General features: G+C 43.7%; 1 protein-coding gene across 3 annotated transcripts in view; it reads right to left on the bottom strand.

Moving 5' to 3' along the window:
* The window catches only part of LOC126282033 (F-box/LRR-repeat protein 7-like), a 241,728-nt gene that overhangs the window by 132,960 nt on the left and 86,780 nt on the right, over window positions 1-21,988 (bottom strand). For all 3 annotated transcript variants that reach the window (XM_049981442.1, XM_049981440.1, XM_049981443.1), the window contains exon 4: window positions 4,140-4,450. In XM_049981442.1, coding sequence (XP_049837399.1) covers window positions 4,140-4,450 — 311 coding nt within the window. The remainder of the gene's footprint in view (window positions 1-4,139; window positions 4,451-21,988) is intronic.

The following is a 21,988-nucleotide window of genomic DNA, read 5'->3' as shown; positions in this document are numbered from 1 at the left end:
TGTCATGTGCCATACTAAATGTATATGGTGCTCCAGTGTCAAAGGGGCAGAACTCAAGTCCTGCCAGCAGGTCTTCAGCAATCCTGTCTAGGTCAGGGATCGCAGTATCACCACACAGAGGGTTATGGGCATTAAAATCTCCAAGGATAAGGAAGGGGAAGTAACCATTACAATTCAATTGGGGGAGAGTAGTGTAAGAGGCTGGACAGATGATGAACTGGCCAGAATTTGTCACTGTGCTGAGTCAGTGTGTCACTGATAAGGATAGAGTGACATCCATGAATTTAAGATCTGACCTCAATTGAGAAGAAGGGGCAACGCCTTCTGCGATGTCAGGGGTGTCTCATCCTGAGACTTACACTTCTCCTCCTCCTCCTGACCTGAAAGAAAATTAGCAGCCTTGAAGCCCACAGTCTGTGGGTCTCACATGAGACTCAAAGTAACCGGCATCTTATCCTAGACATGCCTGGGAGAGGGGTTCCTAGAGGGCCTCCATCTCTGTACCATGAGAATTTCTTCTCTGGCCAGGCCGAGGAGAAGGAGCAGCTCCATGAGAGGAGTGGAGGGGAATTACCAAGGAGGCATAAAGTGGAGGAGGAGGACCAGATAGAAGTAAGGAAGGAGGAGGAGGAGGAGGAGGAGGAGGAGGAGGACCAGATAGAAGTAAGGAAGGAGGGGGGGGAGGAGGAGGAGGAGGAGGAGGAGGAGGAGGGCCAGACAGAAGTAAGGGGGAAGGAGGAGGAGGAGGAGGAGGAGGAGGAGGAGGAGGAGGAGGAGGAGGAGGAGGGCCAGACAGAAGTAAGGGGGAAGGAGGAGGAGGAGGAGGAGGAGGAGGAGGAGGGCCAGACAGAAGTAAGGGGGAAGGAGGAGGAGGAGGAGGAGGAGGAGGAGGAGGAGGAGGGCCAGATAGAAGTAAGGGGGAAGGAGGAGGAGGAGGAGGAGGAGGAGGAGGAGGAGGAGGAGGGCCAGATAGAAGTAAGGGGGAAGGAGGAGGAGGAGGAGGAGGAGGAGGAGGAGGAGGAGGAGGAAAGGATGCAACAGAAGCAAAGGTAAACATTAAAGATACCAGGTGAAGATGGTATAATTTCAGTCAGACCTCAGAGAAGGATAGGCAGTTGAGAGTTTTGAATACCTGAATCTACCTTTCCTTTTTATAGATAGATTGGGCAATTCGGCGAGTGAGGAAAATATTGGCCAGAACAGTTCACACACTAGGGCAGTGCGTTGTAAGGACTTCTCATATGGAGAGGGCAGCCGCAGTCATGGCAAATAAGATTCCTTTCACATTGCCAATACACAAGGCCAAAACCAAGATACGGAAAAAAGTCAGAGTTTCGGTGCTGTTTCCAGTATGTCATTCTCAATGGAGAGAAGTCTTCCGAAGTAAGAGTGATTTCAGGTGTGGCGCAGGGGAGTGTCATAGGACCGTTGCTATTCACAATATACATAAATGACCTGGTGGATGACATCGGAAGTTCACTGAGGCTTTTTGCGGATGATGCTGTGGTGTATCGAGAGGTTGTAACAAAGGAAAATTGTAGTGAAATGCAGGAGGATCTGCAGCGAATTGACATGGTGCAGGGAATGGCAATTGAATCTCAATGTAGACAAGTGTAATGTGCTGCGAATACACAGAAAATAGATCCCTTATCATTTAGCTACAAAATAGCTGGGCAGCAACTGGAAGCAGTTAATTCCATAAATTATCTGGGAGTAGGCATTAGGAGTGATTTAACATGGAATGATCATATAAAGTTGATCAGCGGTAAAGCAGATGCCATACAGATTCATTGGAAGAATCCTAAGAAAATGCAATCTGAAAACAAAGGAACTAGGTTACAGTTCGCTTGTTTGCCCACTGCTTGAATACTGCTCAGCGGTGTGGGATCCGTACCAGATAGGGTTGAGAGAGAGAGAGAGAGAGAGAGAGAGAGAGAGAGAGAGAGAGAGAGAGAGAGAGAGAGAGAGAGAGAGAGAGAGGATCCAACGGAGAGCAGCGCACTTCGTTACAGGATCATTTAATAATCACGAAAGTGTTACGGAGATGGTAGATAAACTCCAGTGGAAGACTCTGCAGGAGAGACGCTGATTAGCTCAGTACGGGCTTTTGTTAAAGTTTCGAGAACATACCTTCACCGAAGAGCCAAGCAGTATATTGCTCCCTCCTACGTATATCTCGCGAAGAGACCATGAGGATAAAACCAGAGAGATTAGAGCCCACACAGAATCATATCGACAATCCTCCTTTCCACGAACAATACGAGACTGGAATAGAAAGGATAACCGATAGAGGTACTCAGGGTACCCTCCGCCACACACCGTCGGGTGCCTTGCGGAGTATGGATGTAGATGTAGAATATTATCAGTTACTGTGATGTCTGTTGCAAATTATTGAATGAAGAGTGTAAAATGTGCTGCAAAAGAAAACAGATGGTTCTGGATATGTTCACACATAATGGCTTTTACATTTATTCTGGTTCTGTAGTGAATGAAGATCTGACAGCAATTAACACTGGAACCCACATGTGGCTGAAAGAGTTTGAGAGAAGTTTACTCATCCATTTTTCCTCTAGAAGGTTCATCTGGAGTTGCAGAGATCAAAGGCTATGGCAATGAATCTGCAAGAAAATGAATGTTTATAAGAACAAGCCAAAGTCTTCTAGGGAGGAACTTGAGTGTTTGTGAATGCAAGCAGGAGAGAATCTTCTTCCACAAAATTCATGCTACTTGTAGATTGTGTTTTGTTCTACAAATAGTGGAAAGAAAAAAATTGACCACTCACCATGTAGTTGAGGCACTGAGCCAGCCTCCCTTCCTGCCTGCCTCCCTCCCTCCCTCCCAGAGCACTGTAGATCAACTGAGGAGATAGGTTGTGTCTAGTGGAGTGGTGGGGAGGTGAGAGGAGTAAGGGGGAGGGCAGTGGAGTGGTGGGGAGGTGAGAGGAGTAAGGGGGAGGGCAGTGGAGTGGTGGGGAGGCGAGAGGAGTAAGGGGGAGGGGGGGGGGGGGGGGGGGGGAAGGGTAGCATTGCTGAGAGCTGAGGTGTGTGTGTGTGTGTGTGTGTGTGTGTGTGTGTGTGTGTGTGTGTGTGTGTGTGTGTGTGTCAGACAATGAGGAGGAAGAGAGGGTTGGGAGTGGGAAACAGAACACAGGAAGAGGGAGACTTCAGAGAGGAGGCAGGGATCATAAAGGGAGTGGATGGAGGTTGGTGTGGGACAATGGCTAGCAAAAATCTGCATAACGAGCACTGCCGGGACTGGAGGACATGTTGTGAGGACAGTTCCATCTAGATACTTCACAGAAAGTGTGTTCTGACACTGTGTGACAAACTCTGCTATCGCTCACAGTGTTTTTTGCCCTCAATCCAAGTGAACTGTACGTCGGCTGTCGAGCCCACTTACGACGCTGTGCAAAGGATACAGCAGCGCTAATATATGATACACAGTTGTCACAGGCTGCTCTGACTAGTGCACTGGTATATGCACTTGACAGAAATGGAGTAGGATGGGCTGTGTGGATGCGTAGGCTGTCTCACACCTGGGTCAACCACAAGGATATAAGCCACGTGCAAATGGTTGATAAAAGGTGTCATATTTTGTGTGCAACACAAAGCTTCCTCTGCTGCTGCTGCTCCCACACTTCTTTCCCTTCCCCCCCCCCCCCCCCCCCCCCCCCTTCCCTCCCCTCCTCACCTCCAACCTCTCAAATATCATGTAGGGTTCATTAAACTCTATGGCTTTGTCAGATGAATGGTGCATGGTTCCTTTAGTCCTCCCACTAGTTTATTTCCACTGAGGACATCCCCAAGTCACATTTTTTCATTCTTTTCTATGAAGAAATTCCAGATATAAACGCATACTATGATCTGGCAGTTGTGGGACAAAAAGTGCAACCTGCTGCAATGATTTCATTTGCTGTAAAGAGATTCTGTTGTTATACATGTCACATTTTGTAATGTAAAGTTAGGGACATACGAACATAGTTCAGGAAGTAACCAAAGCAAATACATTTTGAAACTTGAGAAACGGAGAAGGTATTAAATGGGAGGTGCTTAAAAAATGTGCAGCAAGAATAGGCCAAATTTTTGGGGTATCCTCAATTACACCAATTCAGGCAGAGGTGGTAAGAAGACTAAACTCACCTTCCTTCAGTTGAGGTCCACCTAACATACATATGCAGGAGCGGCCGTTTTCTAGAACGGATGAAGTACTCCATGTCAGCCATACGGTAGTGTAAATGTCCGATGTCCAGAGTGTGCAGGAGGGGACACTTATCAGAGAGAAACCTGAGGCACACTGAAAGATCTAAGTTGCAGGATGCATGTAGATGCAGCATTTGCAACTGTGAAAGCTGCGCCACTGCTTTTAGGAATCGATGGCCAACTGTCAGCCCACGATCTAAAGTACGTAGAGTACTGATTTTTTTGCAGCTGTCAAAAAGGTTCTTAGCTACCTGCAATAAAATGTTAAAAATGCCAATTAGCATCTTAGTAAACCTTAGCTAATTGCAGGATGGTTTAGGTATGATTTTTCAAAAACCAAATTATGGATACAATAAGTGAGACTTTCTAACCTCTAATGCTTATGTGACACAAAAGATCCAAACGAAACCTCAAGTTTGGAGAAGATGCAATTTGATTGAAACTTTTAATTAAAGTTGATTATTTAATCACAGGTGTGAATAGATACAAGTGATTGTGGCCAGCTTAAAGTCTTACAGGCCATCTTAAAATAAAGCAGGTGTGTTTGAACACCACAGCACTTAGTATAATAGAGGCAGGACAGGAGATCCCCAACAGACAGCTGCACTATTGCCAGCTTTCCACTGGCAGGTGTAAACAGGTGTGGGGAAAAAAAACCACAGCAGTCTATAGAGCTGTGACAACACTAAGGCATTCCAATAGAAAATGTACAAAATAGAACAATGTCACTGTTTTAAGTGGACGTGCAAAGCAGCCACATCAAACCCACTGAAACTATCAGGGATCTTCCTTCACCAACTCCATTACAGGCATGGTGCTACTGTAGGTAGTATGTTCTTACATTTCTCTTTTGAGATACTAGGGCAGATCCTCCCAAAATAACCAATTTTTTCAATCATTTGGCGTGTAAAATTTACATAAAAATCTCAATACTTTATTTAGACTGACTAACTTGAATTTATTACTGCAATTCTCAGTTTAAGTGTTGGATTTCATTTGTGTAACTAGTTTTCATTATGGCACTGTTAAAGTTACAGATAATTAACTAGCATAGTAGTCCACCACATGAAAAAAAAAAAAAGGCTAATACTTATATATGAGAACACTGACCTACACCATTTTAAAGCTTGGCGTTCCCACTTTCCTGCAAGATATTTTAAATTATCTTCCACAATAACTAACATCAAAGATCATGGCTAGTACAATTTTCCACCAGTGAATTTGTATTAACTACTGTTAGGTGCAGCACTTCAACTATGTACTTTTGTTACCTTAATTTTTTGTACAGTGACACACAGCATTCATCTATTAATTCACTAATTATTAACTTCATGTAATATGCTGTAATTTGTAATATGGCACTTTTACATGAAAATAGGGAATACATATTGAAGATGAAAAATAGTGTCCATGTATTTTTCCAACTTAATGACTAGCAACATTTTTTTATAAATGGAATCACACTGTTCTTACAGTTTATGAAAAACAGTAAAATCCAATCTAGTCTAATTTCAAAGCACAATATAGTTTCCAATATAACATTTTGTTCTTTTGCAGATATATAAGTAAATGGAGGTAACCCAAAATTAGCAGGCTGTGGTTTGTACATAATCGAGTAACATCTATGTCAATCCATGCTTGTTATTGAAATGTGCTACAGTTATGTACATTTAACACAAAAAATACATGCTTCAGCAACCGCAAAATTCAAGAGCTTTAATGCCCGATTACTTTCAAGTGACCTTTGTGACCTAAATTAATGAACATTGGAAATGAACTATGTTGTAATTAGCAAGAATGTTAAATGCGATTGTTATCTAAGTGAACTATTGTTGGACTCAAGTGTTGTGTGTTATAAACAGATTAAAATTAAGTACCAGAGCCTTACTGTTGGAACAGGAATTGTGATAAGTGAGAACTGTTACAATTATACATAAATGTAAACTGTTTATTTTGTGCCACCACTGAATACATCATGACTGGATAGTTACTGTTAAACATTTTGGGAAATTATTCTAGAAACTACATTGGTGATTTTTTTATAGTGTGTTAACTGGTCACCATACTTAATAAGTGAGCTTCATATGGAATAAAATGTGTGTTTTAAAGGAATTTAAAATATGTCATGTAATCAATGAGTGAAAGTAAATTGTCACCCATTCTCACCGTCACTCACAAAATTACAGTTTATATAAATGTTCTCAGGCTGAGAGATAATGTTCAGTGTTAGGTACAGTCAGACATAAAACCTGGCCACCACAGGGACAAAGTCTGTTTCGTTCACTTAAGGCATCAATAGAACTGGCTGTCCCACTTAATTATAAGTCCAGCTACCTGCATGATCCAGCAACACAATAGGATGCAGAAGTGTTGGCTTTCACTCGAGGCATTAGTATTTTATCAGCTTGTGGTCTAGTGGTGCACATTATGAAATGAGGACAAGTCCCAAGTTTGAGTCCACTCTTTCCTTTACTCTTTAAACTGCATTTTAGCTCTCTGCTAAATGTAACAGTCTGATAGAACTTCGAAGATAGTGTGCTCCACTTACTAATCTGTAATGGCAAAACTTCCTGCAAGATAAAGTAGGAGTTGGCGAGAGTGCTTATTAACAGTACAGTAGAGTACATACAAGGGTTGGAACTTCAATAGTAGCAACTATTTATTTACAACCGATACAAAAGAGTTGCATATTTGCATCTGTTACTGTCCTTCGAAGTAGACACCATTGTTGTGTAGAACCCATTGCCAGGGACATAGAAAGCTTAGTATACTGTTAGCTGAGCCTGTTCTGTTGATGGTGCGAATGAAACAATCTACTGCCTGTTGAATCTCTGGAACAGTTCTGAAGTGAATGGCACAAGTGGTTCGTTCACCTTCAGAATCAAATCAAAGTCACAAGGACTTACATCCGTGAAGTATGGTGGATGGTACAGTACATCCCAGTCCCATCGACCAAACAGAGAAGCCACAGCTTGCACTATGTGCCTGTACACTGTCAGGCAAAATGACAGGTGGTGCTGCACATTGACGTTCTGCCGTGGAGGAATGTAACGTATTTGTATAACAATACCACAGTTGTACATGAGAATCACAATAACTTTCATCACAATGGGGCTCTGAGGTACTTTCAACTTTTGCGGCAACCCATAATGACACCATTCATTGGATTGTTTCAGTTTTGGCTAATAAGATGTGGTCCATGTCTCATCGAGTGTTACGATACGGCATAAGAAAGCCTCTCCTTCGCACTCATAGCTCTCCAAGTGCGTCTGAGCAGTGTCGTAAAGCATCCATTTCTGCATTTCCGTTAGGTCATGTGGAACCCATCGTGATGCAGTTTGTAACATGCCCAGGTGATCTTTCAGGATGCGAAGCACAATTATATGCACTAATTCAGTTTTGTGGGCGGCCTCACAAATCGTGTGGCGTCGATCACTGTCCACTAACGTGGCAACAGACACACTAGGACAACCTGCCAATGCATGTCTGCCAGTTTGCTGACCTTCATTGAAGGCTTTTACCCACTGTGCCACTGTTCTGTACAGCAATGCCGATCCCCTCCCCCACACACCTCTTTAAAACCTTGATAACACTGCCATGCTGTACGACCTCTGGCACATTCAATCTTGATCCAACTCCGTTGTTCCTGTTTTGAAAACAGTGATACCGTTACATTTCACCGCTCACTCAGGGAAACATTCCACGTGGGAAAAATATACCTAAAAACAAAGATTCTGTAACTTACCAAACGAAAGCGTTGGTACTTTGATAGAAACAATAACACACACACACACACACACACACACACACACACACACACACACACACACACACACACATTTTAAGCTTTCACAACCCACGGTTGCTTCATCAGGAAAGACGGAAGGAGAGGGAAAGATGGAAGGATGTGGGTTTTGAGGGAGAGGGTAAGGAGTCATTCCAATCTTGAGAGCGGAAAGACCTACCTTAGGAGGAAAAAAGGACAGGTATACACTCGCGCACACACTCATATCCATCCGCTTATATAGACACAGGCAGACATATGTAAGGACAAAGAGGTTGGGCAGAGATGTCAGTCGAGGCAGTAGTACAGAGGCGAAGATATTGTTGAATGACAAATGATGTATGAGGGGCGGCAACTTGAAATTAGTGGAGGTCGAGGCCAGCTGGGTAACAGGAAGAGAGCGTTTATTGAAGGGTAAGTTCCCATCTCCGGAGTTCTGACAGGTTGGTGTCAGTGGGAAGTTTCTAGATAACCCACACACTGCACCAAGATGTGCTGACCGTGCACCGAAGCATGTTTAGCCATAGAAAGCCATAGAAAGCTTCACAGTGTAGGCAAGTCAGTTGGTAAATCACATGGGTGCTTTCACACATGGCTCTGCCTTTGATCGTGTACACCTTCCGGGTTACAGGACTGGAGTAGGTGGTAGTGGTAGTGGTGGTGGTGGTGGTGGTGGTGGTGGTGGTGGTGGTGGTGGTGGTGGTGGTGGTGGGAGGGTGCATGAGACAGGTTTTACACCGGGGGCAGTTACAAGGGTAGGAGCCAGAGGGTAGGGAAGATGGTTTGGGGATTTCATAGGAATGAACCAAGAGGTTACGAAGGTTAGGTGGATGGTGGAAAGACACTCTTGGTGGAGTGGGGAGGATTTCATGAAGGATGGATCTCATTTCAGAGCAGGATTTAAGGAAGTCGTATCCCTGCTGGAGAGCCACAACCAGAGTCTGATCCAGTCCCAGAAAGTATCCTGTCACAAGTGGGGCACTTTTGGGGTTCATCTGTGGGAGGTTCTGGGTTTGAGGAAGTGGCTCTGGTTATTTGCTACTGTACCAGGTCGGGAGGGTAGTTGTGGGATGCAAAAGCTGTTTTCAGGTTGGTGTAATGGTTCAGGGATTCAGGACTGGAGCAGATATGTTTGCCACGAAGACCTAAGCTGTAGGGAAAAGACCATCTGATATGGAATGGGTGGCAGCTGTCATAATGGAGGTACTGTTGCTTGTTGGTGGGTTTGATGTGGACGGATGTGTGAAGCTGGCCATTGGACACATGGAGGTTAAAATCGAGGACAATGGCATGGGATTTGGAGTAGGACCAGGTGAATCTGATTGAACCAAAAGAATTGAGGAAATTCTGAAGTAGTTGTTCACTGTGAGTCCAGATCATGAAGATGTCATCAATAAATCTGTACCAAACTTTGGGTTGGCAGGCTTGGGTAACCAAGAAGGCTTCCTCTAAGCGACCCTCAAATAGGTTGGCATACAAGGGGGCCATCCTGGTACCCATGGCTGTTCCCTTTAATTGTTGGTATGTCTGGCCTTCAAAAGTGAAGAAATTGTGGGTTAGGATGAAGCTGGCTAAGGTAATGAGGAAAGAGGTTTTAGGTAGGGTAGCAGGTGATCGGAATGAAAGGAAGTGCTCCATTGCAGCAAGGCCCTGGACATGCAGGATACTTGTGTATAAGGAAGTGGCATCAATGGTTACAAAGATGGTTTCTGGGGGTAAGAGGTTGGGTAAGGATTCAAGGTGTTCGAGGAAGTAGTTGGTGTCTTTGATGAAGGATGGGAGACTGTATGTAATGGGTTGAAGGTGTTGATCTGAAATGGCCAAATGTGAGTACACAACAGGAGGGAGGGGGGGGGGGGGCGACAGAGAGAGAGAGAGAGTGAAGGGGGGGCGACAGAGAGGGGGGGCGACAGAGAGGGGGGGCGACAGAGAGGGGGGGCCGACAGAGAGGGGGGGCCGACAGAGAGGGGGGGCCGACAGAGAGGGGGGCCGACAGAGAGGGGGGCCGACAGAGAGGGGGGCCGACAGAGAGGGGGGCCGACAGAGAGGGGGGCGACAGAGAGGGGGGCGACAGAGAGGGGGGCGACAGAGAGGGGGGGACAGAGAGGGGGGGACAGAGAGGGGGGCGACAGAGAGGGGGGCGACAGAGAGGGGGGGACAGAGAGGGGGGCGACAGAGAGGGGGGCGACAGAGAGGGGGGGACAGAGAGGGGGGGACAGAGAGGGGGGGACAGAGAGGGGGGGACAGAGAGGGGGGGGACAGAGAGGGGGGGGACAGAGAGGGGGGGGACAGAGAGGGGGGGGACAGAGAGGGGGGGGACAGAGAGGGGGGGGACAGAGAGGGGGGGGGACAGAGAGGGGGGGACAGAGAGGGGGGGGACAGAGAGGGGGGGGGACAGAGAGGGGGGGGGACAGAGAGGGGGGGGACAGAGAGGGGGGGGGACAGAGAGGGGGGGGGCAGAGAGGGGGGGGGCAGAGAGGGGGGGGACAGAGAGGGGGGGACAGAGAGGGGGGGACAGAGAGGGGGGGGACAGAGAGGGGGGGACAGAGAGGGGGGGACAGAGAGGGGGGGACAGAGAGGGGGGGACAGAGAGGGGGGGACAGAGAGGGGGGGACAGAGAGGGGGGGACAGAGAGGGGGGGACAGAGAGGGGGGGACAGAGAGGGGGGGACAGAGAGGGGGGGACAGAGAGGGGGGGACAGAGAGGGGGGGACAGAGAGGGGGGGAAAGAGAGGGGGGGAAAGAGAGGGGGGGAAAGAGAGGGGGGGAAAGAGAGGGGGGGAAAGAGAGGGGGGGAAAGAGAGGGGGGGAAAGAGAGGGGGGGAAAGAGAGGGGGGGAAAGAGAGGGGGGGAAAGAGAGGGGGGGAAAGAGAGGGGGGGAAAGAGAGGGGGGGAAAGAGAGGGGGGGAAAGAGAGGGGGGAAAGAGAGGGGGGAAAGAGAGGGGGGAAAGAGAGGGGGGAAAGAGAGGGGGGGAAGAGAGGGGGGGAAAGAGAGGGGGGGAAAGAGAGGGGGGGAAAGAGAGGGGGGAAAGAGAGGGGGGGAAAGAGAGGGGGGAAAGAGAGGGGGGAAAGAGAGGGGGGAAAGAGAGGGGGGAAAGAGAGGGGGGGAAAGAGAGGGGGGGAAAGAGAGGGGGGGAAAGAGAGGGGGGGAAAGAGAGAGGGGGAAAGAGAGAGGGGGAAAGAGAGAGGGGGAAAGAGAGAGGGGGAAAGAGAGAGGGGGAAAGAGAGAGGGGGAAAGAGAGAGGGGGAAAGAGAGGGAAAGATGACAGGATGCGGGCTTTAACGGAGAGGTCAAGGAGCCACCCCAATGCCGGGAGAGGAAAGACCCACCCTAGGGGGGGAAAAAAGGACAGGCACGTGCACGCACACACACAGTCTGCTGTGCGTGCGTGCGTGCGTGCGTGCGCATATACCTATCCTTTTTTCCCCTTAAGGTTAGTCTTTCCGCTCCCGGGATTGGAATGAATCCTTACCCTCTCCCTTAAAACCCACATCCTTTCATCTTTCCTTTTCCTTCCCTCTTTCCTGATGAAGCAGCCGCCGGTTGCGAAAGCTCAAATTCTGTGTGTGTGTTTTATTCATTGTGCCTTTCTACTGGCGCTTTCCTGCTTGGTAAGTCTTGGAATCTTTGTTTTTAATTTATTTTTCCCTTGTGGAAGTTTCTTACACACACACAACAAAAATAGCGATATGCCTACCATGTTATGTACTCACATTTGGCCATTTCAGATACACTTGATAATGGTCTAATATAAATGCCGAAACCAGTTTGGCTTTTCATTACCTAAAATATCAGAACAGTTTGTAATTGAGTGTTTCCTTACCCTACTGATCACCACCACCAGCTGCTTGATGATGAGAGCCATTCAGCTAAATGATTGAAGTGCAGCACATGTCAGTCACATTTCTACTCTCATATTGGTAAGAATAAAATCATTTCTTATTTTAGTTTTTATTTTCTGCACAAAGTAACTTCGATAAACTGAGTGAACACCATGCTTAGGTTGCTATGAGTTTATCAACTATCATTTTCTTAAATGAAGCTCTAAGTATGCGTCTTGCAGTTACGTACTGCTTTCTGCATACTTCAGTCTTACAAAAGTTGTTTAAGTATTACAAAATGGAGTCACAGGTGGGAAAAGGTCGAATATTTGTGCCGTATTGTTTCTTATATTTAATGGAGGCATGCAAGTACCTCAGAACATTTGTTTTGTGTTTGGAGTGACTGCTAACAGACAAATTGCATTAGGAAAAGGATTTTCTGGCTTCAAGGAAGGCAACTGGCCTGAATTTTGTCCACATTCAGGAAGTCTTGATAACTGACATGTAATGGACTGTGACATTTTTGTTCAACAGGTTACCTCAAATTCAAAACAACAAAAATCCAAGGGAGTGGTAATTACTACATTTCTGCTCGAACAAAACAATATGTGGATTTGCTTGACAAGTCATCCCTCCTGTGCTAATTCACCTGAACTTGCACCCTCAAATGCTTACCTTTTCTGTTTCTTACTGAATGACGATCAAGAAAATTAATTTCTGGACCAAAATGCTGAATTGAAACTTGAGTTCACGATATCTAACTCTGAACAAGTAGGTTTCTAGAGGTGTGGAATGGGTAAACTACCTGAGCATTGTCAGACTGTTTTAAATAGTGCCAGATAATATATATCATTGATTATTAATTTCTCCCTTATGTTTACTGTTGTGTTCCATAAAGTAATGTAAAAAGACTTAAAATAAACTCTGTACTAATACAAATGAATTGAAACTTACCAAGATAATGTTATGGTGAAAGTCTGTTTTAATGAAACAAAGTACTGTAATATATGCATAACTAAATCAGCATGAATTATTAATATATCACACCATTTGGACTTCAAAACTGTGTGTCCTGTCCTATGTCATACTGAAGCATATGTAAGAAGTTATTCAATGTCACAATTTCGTAAATAAATTTGTTTAATCACAGACAAAAAATTAAAGGATTATGTCAGCAGAAGCAGCAAAATACAATATCGAGTGTGCAGTATAGCAATTTTTTCACTCTTAAGCCTAGTTTACACAACAGCATTGGGTTGCGCCATTCGTTGCTTGGAATGAGTTGCACACAAATGGTTTCATATTTGACTGTAGACACGGCGAAATCAGTATATACTTCAGTTTCATAGTTTTGTGGGTTCCTGAGTCATGTCCGAAATGAAAGTTTTGGCAGCTGCACTTCGCATGAGTTGTAATGGAGTTAAAGCTTGTTTCGTGGAATCACTGCTTAAGAAAAATTCTTAATAATTCTGACATGTATATTGTGGTGGACATGAGGTCATTCACATGAAAGCATCAGGGATTAAATAACACACCGATCTGATTAAAGTGTTGCATAGAAAATTAGCACCATGTCAGCTTGGTGAATCTACTATTCACATTCTGCCTTAAGCTTGCTGAAAGCTAAAAAGCTCTTCAACATAAACGCTTCTCCTTTTATTGATAAAACATCAGCAGTGGTTATATTATAATTATTACAAGTAGATGATACTTGTCATTCTTTCCATATTTATTGACTGAATGACAGTTTTACTTAAGGATGAATTATTTCAGAAATTACTGTCCACCTTGTGTGTTTCTTGTCCCACAATTTGATGACAACTGCTTCTCTTTTCACATTAGAAGAAGCTGCACTGAAGCTTGCACAGCATACATTTACTGGATTCATTGTGTTATTTGTAGCTTCTGAAGTGTGTATGAGCATGTTTAGATTGTGCAATTAATGTAATGTGTTGTTTCAGTTGTGTTCCTGTGTTTTGGGGACAGTGCGACTTACAGCATTCTTAAGAGAAACATTTTCTACGCCTATAACAATCAAAAGACATGCTTTCTAATCATGTTTATAGAATAACGATTGGAGAGTCTGCAAAAATGTGAATCGCTTCTGGTGAATCAGATTTTTCAGGATTCAGTATGCGTAAGACCCCCTTGGCTGCCACATCTTTCAAATGCAAGTTTTAGTTACATAAGCTGGCACAAAAGAATTTCTCCTGCTGGTAATATAACAAACTCTGTAACAATGTAGAATATGTTTGGCAACTGTGTGACTTCATATATTCCCTGTATGGCCCACAAATATCCTGCTAAATTCACTTGATATTTTCCTTGTCATTTTTGTAGAATGAACACTCATTTTCACTTAAGGCACTGGGCCATCAATTTATGGTTGTGTGTCCACGAAGGTCATTCCATATTATCACTGCAACTAGTCTCATCTTTTATGTTGTGATTATTGGATGTGTATGGTTTCCTTTTACTGAAAGTAAATAATTTTTTCAATAAATATACTGGGAGTTTACAATTAAACTGACAGTGTTCCAAGTGCTGCAGTGTGGCTATATAAATTGCAGGATTTTGAAACATAATATTTTCATTAATCAGTGCACTCGAGGACCATGCAAAAAAAAAAAAAAAAAAAAAAAAAAAAAAAAAAAAAAAAAAAAAAAAAAACCACTTCCTGCCATCACGTGAAACTACACTGCTGTGAGCAGGCAATGCGGCACGGGAGCAGGAAAAGGTAAAGACGGATCAAACATGTGACAACTGGGGTGCCCATCTTGGTGAAAATAGAGACATGGACACAGCTGCTGTCACTACACCTAACAGGTTTATGAGGTATCATCTTCTCAAAGAAAAATGGACAGGAACAAAGGAGCTTGTGAAATTATACCACACAAGACACACAAGCTGAGTGCAGTGTATTTTCCTGCAGATGTGGCTGAAAAACCCCACTGCAACAGAGCATTGACACCACTGTGTGGAGTAAGATGTGCCTCATCCATCCAAAGAATATTCCCAGGCCACATTGTCATCCATTCCCACACATGCCAAAAAATGAAGGGCAAAGTCACAGCACTGCAGCCTATCTTGGGGCATAATTGGTATGTAATCAGTCTTGTAGGGATACCAATGTAAAATGAGCTGTAAAATCTTTTGAACTGTTGACCAGATGAGAGAGAATTCCCACAACACAGCTGTAGTGCTGGTTGCAGAATCTGAGGCATGTGCTGCACAGAAACTTCAACAACCGCCATGGGAATGAGCCACCTCCCTCTCCCTGCTGCACCCCCTAAAATTCATGTTTCTTAAAATTTCTTTATCATATTTTTCAGCCCATTTAGTGACATGAGGCCTCATCACAACTGCTTCTATCAGCAATATTCCTGCAGTGCACCACTGCTATTTCCTGCCATTCAGATAAAGCAACTTTTCCAGCAGAGCACCGTTTTTCTTCTCAATAGTCCTAGCATTTCAGATGGAAAACTTAAAACTTCTTAACCCTTTACACTAACAGTTACTATAAAAACTGGTTTAGGTGAGTACTCCTAGTACGCAGGATTTCGGGGTTCAAATCCTTGTCTGTAATTGATTACTAGTTGTCATCACAGGTTCTGTACCTGCATACAGGGTGTGATCAGTGAGTAGTAGGACAAATTCTATAGTGCAAACGGAGCAGTGGAGGAGGATTGGACCCCCTGGGTGTAATAGTGGGGAGCCTTCCACAGAGACCGATATTTTTTCCAGTCATCTGCAGGGAAGCAGACAGCGAGCACGTCTATTTTTGTGTTCCTCCATTCAATAGTGCTGTCATGTTTCAAGATGAAGAAAAATCTCTAGCAGCACTCTATGCCATCAAATTCTGTGTGAAATTCAGGAAAACTGTGACAAATACCCTCAGAATGATTAAGGACACCTACAGGGATGCTGCCCTGAGTTGCCACACTGTCACTGGCAAACTACTTCCTCTTTCCCCAGTTCAAGCAGGTCCTCAAGCACTACCGATTCGGCTCCGTAGAAGACATCCAAAATGTCATGATGGTGTCTCTAAATAGGATCATGGAAACCAAGTTCTAGAAGGTGTATGTGCAGTGGGAATCACGTTATATGCTTTGTCGAAAAACAAGGGTGCTTCTTTGAAGAATGCTAAGGATTTGTACCAGTTGGTTCAATAAAAAAAATTGCATGTAGAGAATATTTTTTACATCTTTTGAGGCCTATATGGTTTGATCAATAAATAGTAGGACTGAATTAATTTCAATCAGGGCTGACCACTGAAGACAAATCATCCTGCTTAATGCATTATTCCTTTAATGTCTCCCGGTATACAAAGGGACGAATGCAGCAAGGTTTCAACAAGTCCCTGTGGCAGGTTTTCAGAGGCTTGTGACAACAAATGTCCAACCATAAGTCATGCAATTCCCATAAATTACCAGCTGGTATTTCGAGTCCAATGCAATCTCAGATGCGTTCCATCATGTTCACATCAAGCAAATTTTGTTACCGACAGGTCAATGACGAGTTCACTATTGGTCATCTTAAACCACTGTATCATGATTCTGACCTGTAAGATTCAGCCATCACCACCAGAGAAGACATCCAGCATAAACTGACCATAGGGATCTGTAATCTTCACCTGGTCCACAGCTGTCACAATACCTTCAGTTACCATCAGAAGTCCCGTGGAATCCAAGGTTTTTATCCCCCAGAGTGTAATACAGCCTCCATTGCCTACATACACGTCAACACGCATGTTTCGAACAGCCATTCATCTGGATGATGATATGTCCAGACAAAACTATTGACTTCGTGTAAAAAAGAAATGTAAGTCATTCAACCAGGCAACAAATTTCATGATCAACATTCAAATCTCAATCATCCCATGCCCACTGAAATCTTAACTCTGATGATGTCATTGCGTCAACTTGGGAATATAAAGTGTCACATACTGTGGACACTCATATCCAACAAATGTACTTTGAACAGTGGGCTCCAAAATACTCATACCTGCACCTGTGTTGGTTGTAGCCTATCAGACTGCACCCTCCCAGTTTGACAGAACAGGCAGCCTCTGACCATGTTCTGTGATGAGGCATGAACATCCAACACCTTGTCACCTGCTCATGTTTCTGAAATGCTTACTCCCATGCACCAAGCCATGCCAAATCACTTACAATGCATTTCCCTGTTAGCAGCTAAACAGCTGTACTGTCACTAGAGAAACTCCCTATTTGTCTCTACTCCACTAATACACTTTCCTTACTGTGACAGGGGCCCACAATAGCACCAAATGGTATTCAGTCTCAAGGTGGACAGTGGTTATAATGTTCTGCCACACCAGCGTACGTTGAACCTACTAGGTTTGTCGCAAACTAAGCTTCTGTAAACTGAGCAGTGAGGAAGAGGAGTTTAAGCAAGATAAAAAGCCTGTGAAATGAAATTTGACAGAAGAGCTGTGGAAGTAACAAATATGGATGGAATAAGAAATGAATAGATCAAGGAGATGATACAGGAAGTACTCTTACGACAGTGGAAGAATCAGCAGGGCTTACCTGATAAAGACCTATAAAGAGAATGATGTGTGATAGAATAACTAGGAAGATACATGGAATTCATGATCTGAAGCAACAGACGAAGTTGAAGTCTTAAGAATCATTTGCTGAAAGGAATAAAGGAGATAATTTGGAGATGAAAAGAGGATGGGAACAGGGTGATGGAAAATTGCTTGGGGTATAGCAGCGGAAGACAAGAGTCTTAAGTGCAGTACAGACCCAGCAACTCACTGGTAACTGTTGGTGGTAGTGGTTGTGGTGGTTCAATATATTCTGACAGATTTGTTGGTGTGATGACTCATGGTCCCAAAAAATGTAATGTTTTAGCTGAGAGCCAGTGACTACAAGGCAATGACAGCAGTGTTATCAAGGTGTTCAACTTCCTTTATTGTAAAAATAAAATGAGTGAAATGTGTGTCCATTGTAAACCAAGCTTGTAATGGTGAGAAGCATCAAGCCATTCTGGAGCTGAAACTTCTTTTTTAATAATCAAATCCAATTAATCATGGATGAAAGTTGTTTACACCAATCAACTTATTTTTTATTTGAACAATGTAGGAAAAAAGAGATTGCTCCTTACAGTACAGAAGACACAGCAAGCTGCTCACACACACACAAGCAAGCAAGCACAGCTCACACACAATTGACTGCAAACTTCAGCATCTCTGACCGCAATGCATTGTGCTGTCACATTCGTGTGTCAGGTGGGCTTGCTTTCTCTCTCTCTCTCTCTCTCTCTCTCTCTCTCTCTCCTGGCGAGGGCTCTAGCTGAAAGCTTTATGTAAGCGTCTTACTCATGCCTGTCTGCAAATTTGATTTGATTTTTTATTTGAGTTACAAATTAAATAGTAACTGTAAGGTTCAAGCAATCCTAATATTCTCTATATTCTAATTGGGTTTTTGTGCATGTAATGGTGGACTTTTTGCATGTATGAGCAAGGGTCTTGAAAAGATTGCAGTTACTCAGAGATTGCGATGTGAACTAAGATGCCTCAGTGTTTTTCTCTGCGGAATAGGAGTGGCTTGAGAACAACTTGCCACCAGGTGCGAGGCAGTACTGATCTAGCTGGATGCAGCAGATGAGCTGCAGGCCATATAGTTTCAGCCCAGATGTCGGTCTGGCACCTGTAGTAAATTGTTTCTACAAGCTTCAGAAAATAGGACAATAAGAGTCCAGCAGAATGCTAGAAGCTGTGACTCACAGAGAGACACTCCAGCATATAACAGGACTGTCAGCTAGGCTCTACCGTCAAAGTGCTTTCTGCAGAGGTTAGTGTACCTTGCCCAGAGAATTCTCACAAGGCAGGTGGAAAGGAGACATTTGAACAAATCACTATCTGCCTTCCTCTCCCAAAAGCAGCAACAAATTTAAGCAGCAACAAATTTAAGCAGCAACAAATTTAAGCAGCAACAAATTTAAGCAGCAACAAATTTAAGCAGCAACAAATTTAAGCAGCAACAAATTTAAGCAGCAACAAATTTAAGCAGCAACAAATTTAAGCAGCAACAAATTTAAGCAGCAACAAATTTAAGCAGCAACAAATTTAAGCAGCAACAAATTTAAGCAGCAATAAATTTCTGACTTTTTTCACCGTTTGGTGAAACTACATTGTGTCAAACTGATGCCATGACCTGGTGAGAGGTGAGATTTTTTTCCACCCACATGCACGAAAGACGTACATTGGGTGTTCTAAAGTAGTTACAGTGGGAGGCCTGGAGCTATTTTCTGAATTTTTGTACATGGATAAACAATGGACTGATGGAACAAAAAGCGAGATGACAATGTACACTTGAGAGTCTGAAATTCTCTGAACAGCACATGTGAAGAGTCAGCCAATTGGAGAATGATTCTTACACAGTTTCTGATAGGAGAAAAACAGTAACATAACAGTTATGACATTGGCTAGACCTGGATGAACGTTTCCTCATTGGTGGGTGATTTTGAGATACAAACTCTGAGCAGAGCATGCTCAGGAGATGTGGTACAGACTGAGAGGAAACAATTTGATTTGACTTTGAGGTGGAGACTCAACGACGCCACTTCTGTGCAGAGTAAGGCAGCCTGAGTTGCTGGACGAGTTCCAGTGGTATCTGTATGCAGTCTACTTGTTAGCACACAGTAATGATAGTGAGCATCTGGCAACACCAGTTTATTAGGACAAAATGAGATTAGGGGTTTTCCAGTATTTCAGTAAACTGACATAGGCTCATCCATGACCAGCCAGACAGTCAAGTGCATGTTTAATTTCACTTCTCTTACCAGTACAATCACACAATCACTGTTGAATTAATGTGTTGGGAAGTTGCTTTCTACCAACGCCATTTCTTGTCAAATAACTGACAGGTTTATCAGTGCTTATAGTAATTTACTTTCATGTTTTAATTCAATGTTCTTTGTTGTGTGTGTTACTAAATTTTTTTGTACGTTCATTGATATGCGCACACTGAATATTTTTTAATCAAAATTGGGTTCACTTGTGCCAAGTTTTTAATTTCATAGGTAATGAAACCCTTTCACGCAATTTATTAATACTGAATTGTGGAAGTGTCACTACCCAAGACACAGTACTAGGACAACAGTTTTTTTATTAATAGTGTTAAATAAAACCCACTGCATAACATTTTTCTTGGTTATCTGAGCTCTTCAGGGAGCGCCCTTCCTCTCAGCAGCCCAGCTGATTAAAATCATTGTGCCACTCCAGAAGGACGATCCAGCTTATTTGGAATTTCAGAATACTACACAAAGAAAATCTTAATATTTGTCTGCCAAGTCAAAAGGTGCAGAATGATCATTTGTAATGTCCCAGAAGTGCGTCAGTTAAGCATTTTCCTCCAATATGAAGTATCATTGTAACACATATTTTTACACATTTTGGATGATTCGTACTTTATAATATCCAGTGCTTGGTGCGAAGAGAATTATGAAGATTACAGCTGGTATGCCTCCCTAGTAACACTTTGGAACTTTGTATACACAGCTGTGGCAGGCCAAAGAGTGTTCCATAACAGGATGCATCATTAGACACAGGTCTAAGCTGTGACATGGGCTTGTAAACAATGGGCTGCACTCACGTGGATTTCTGAGGCACAAATTTATAGCATGTAAGTTTCTCACAAGCATGATGGTTGTAGATTGCCTTGGCAGAGAAGCCAACTCTGACAACACTATTCCACAGCACAATAGTGACAAATTGTCACTACTTTCAGATATAAAACAGATCTGTGCCACTCATCGCCAACAAATTTCTCCACAATATTGTTGCAGAAACCGTGGTGTAATGGTTATGATACTAGACTATTGCATGGAGGGTCGTGAGTTCAAAACACATTTGAACTGTAAAATTTTAATTTCTACATTCAGTTTGAGTACATTCTAGAAGTATCCACAAATGTCAAGATTCATTGTACTGGAATGTTCTGTAACTGTATATATACCATGTGTGTTCTGGCTGGAGGCAGTTCGCTCTGCGCTCTTGTATGTGCAAGTGCTGAATAAACCTTCGAAGTTAGTGTTCGTCATTCATCTAATTACACCTTCTATACAGCAATATTCTGGTGAAGGAGCTGGGTATTGGAACTTGTGATAGCTCACATTATTGATGACACAGTGGCTCCCATCAGGCTACGACAGAGCCGCCGTTTATGTGGCGAGAAACCAGAGTTAAAGACATATTCAACAGATCACAATCTATCAGCAACGGAAGAAGAACAGGACGTTATAACAGCAACTGCGTGCCACCACATGAGACATCCTTCTACATTCTCTGGTGATGACTGCAAAGATCCAAACAAGTGGCTGAAGGTACATGAGCGTATAGTCAAGTTTAACAAATGGGATGACACCATGTGTTTGGCTAACTTATTTTTCTACTTGGAGGGCACTGCCAAGCAATGGTATGAGAACAACGAGGAGAATTTCACAAACTTTGAAGTATTCCAGGCAGAACTGCGCAAGTATTACGGCGACACACGATGACAGAAGTGCTAGGCTGAAGGTAAATTAAAGTGCAGGGCACAGTGTCCAGCATGAATTGCAGCATCCTACATTCAAGACGTCTTGGAGCTGTGCAAAATAGTTGATCCTAGAATGAAGGAGGAAGATAAGGTTGCACATCTCACGAAGTGTGTTGCTGAGGCCATGTATCAAGCCCTACTCCTGAAGGAGGTTTCAACAGCAGACTTCATAAAGTGGTGCCAGTATATCGAGAAAATGCATCAAAAAAGAATTAATTATGCAGAAGGAGTTTGAATAGCTTCCAAACATTGTATCAATGTCTGTGATGGAAACTGATTTCACAAGTGTTCTTTGTGAGATAATGAGAGAGGAAGTTCAGAAGGCACTTGGATTGCATGGCGAGCAAAACACGGAGATGCTTAAAGTGGTCATAAGGGATGAAGTGGAACAGACATTGAACCGAATTTCACGTCCTTTATTTCCCTTTAAAATGGTGAAAAAGTAGAGACCCAGGCGGAATTACGTTGCTACAATGCCACATGAGGAACCTGTTTGGGCACCAAGGAAGACTGACATCCAGAGGACCCAGGATAACCAACCAGTGTGTTTCCACTGTGGATGACCGGGACATGTGGTGCACTATTGTCGAGAAAGGTGGCAGATATTTGACGACGCCAGTG

The sequence above is a fragment of the Schistocerca gregaria genome, chromosome 7, assembly GCF_023897955.1.
Source record: "Schistocerca gregaria isolate iqSchGreg1 chromosome 7, iqSchGreg1.2, whole genome shotgun sequence".
NCBI classification, from domain to species: domain Eukaryota; kingdom Metazoa; phylum Arthropoda; class Insecta; order Orthoptera; family Acrididae; genus Schistocerca; species Schistocerca gregaria.
This window is presented reverse-complemented; position numbering and strand designations above follow the sequence as displayed.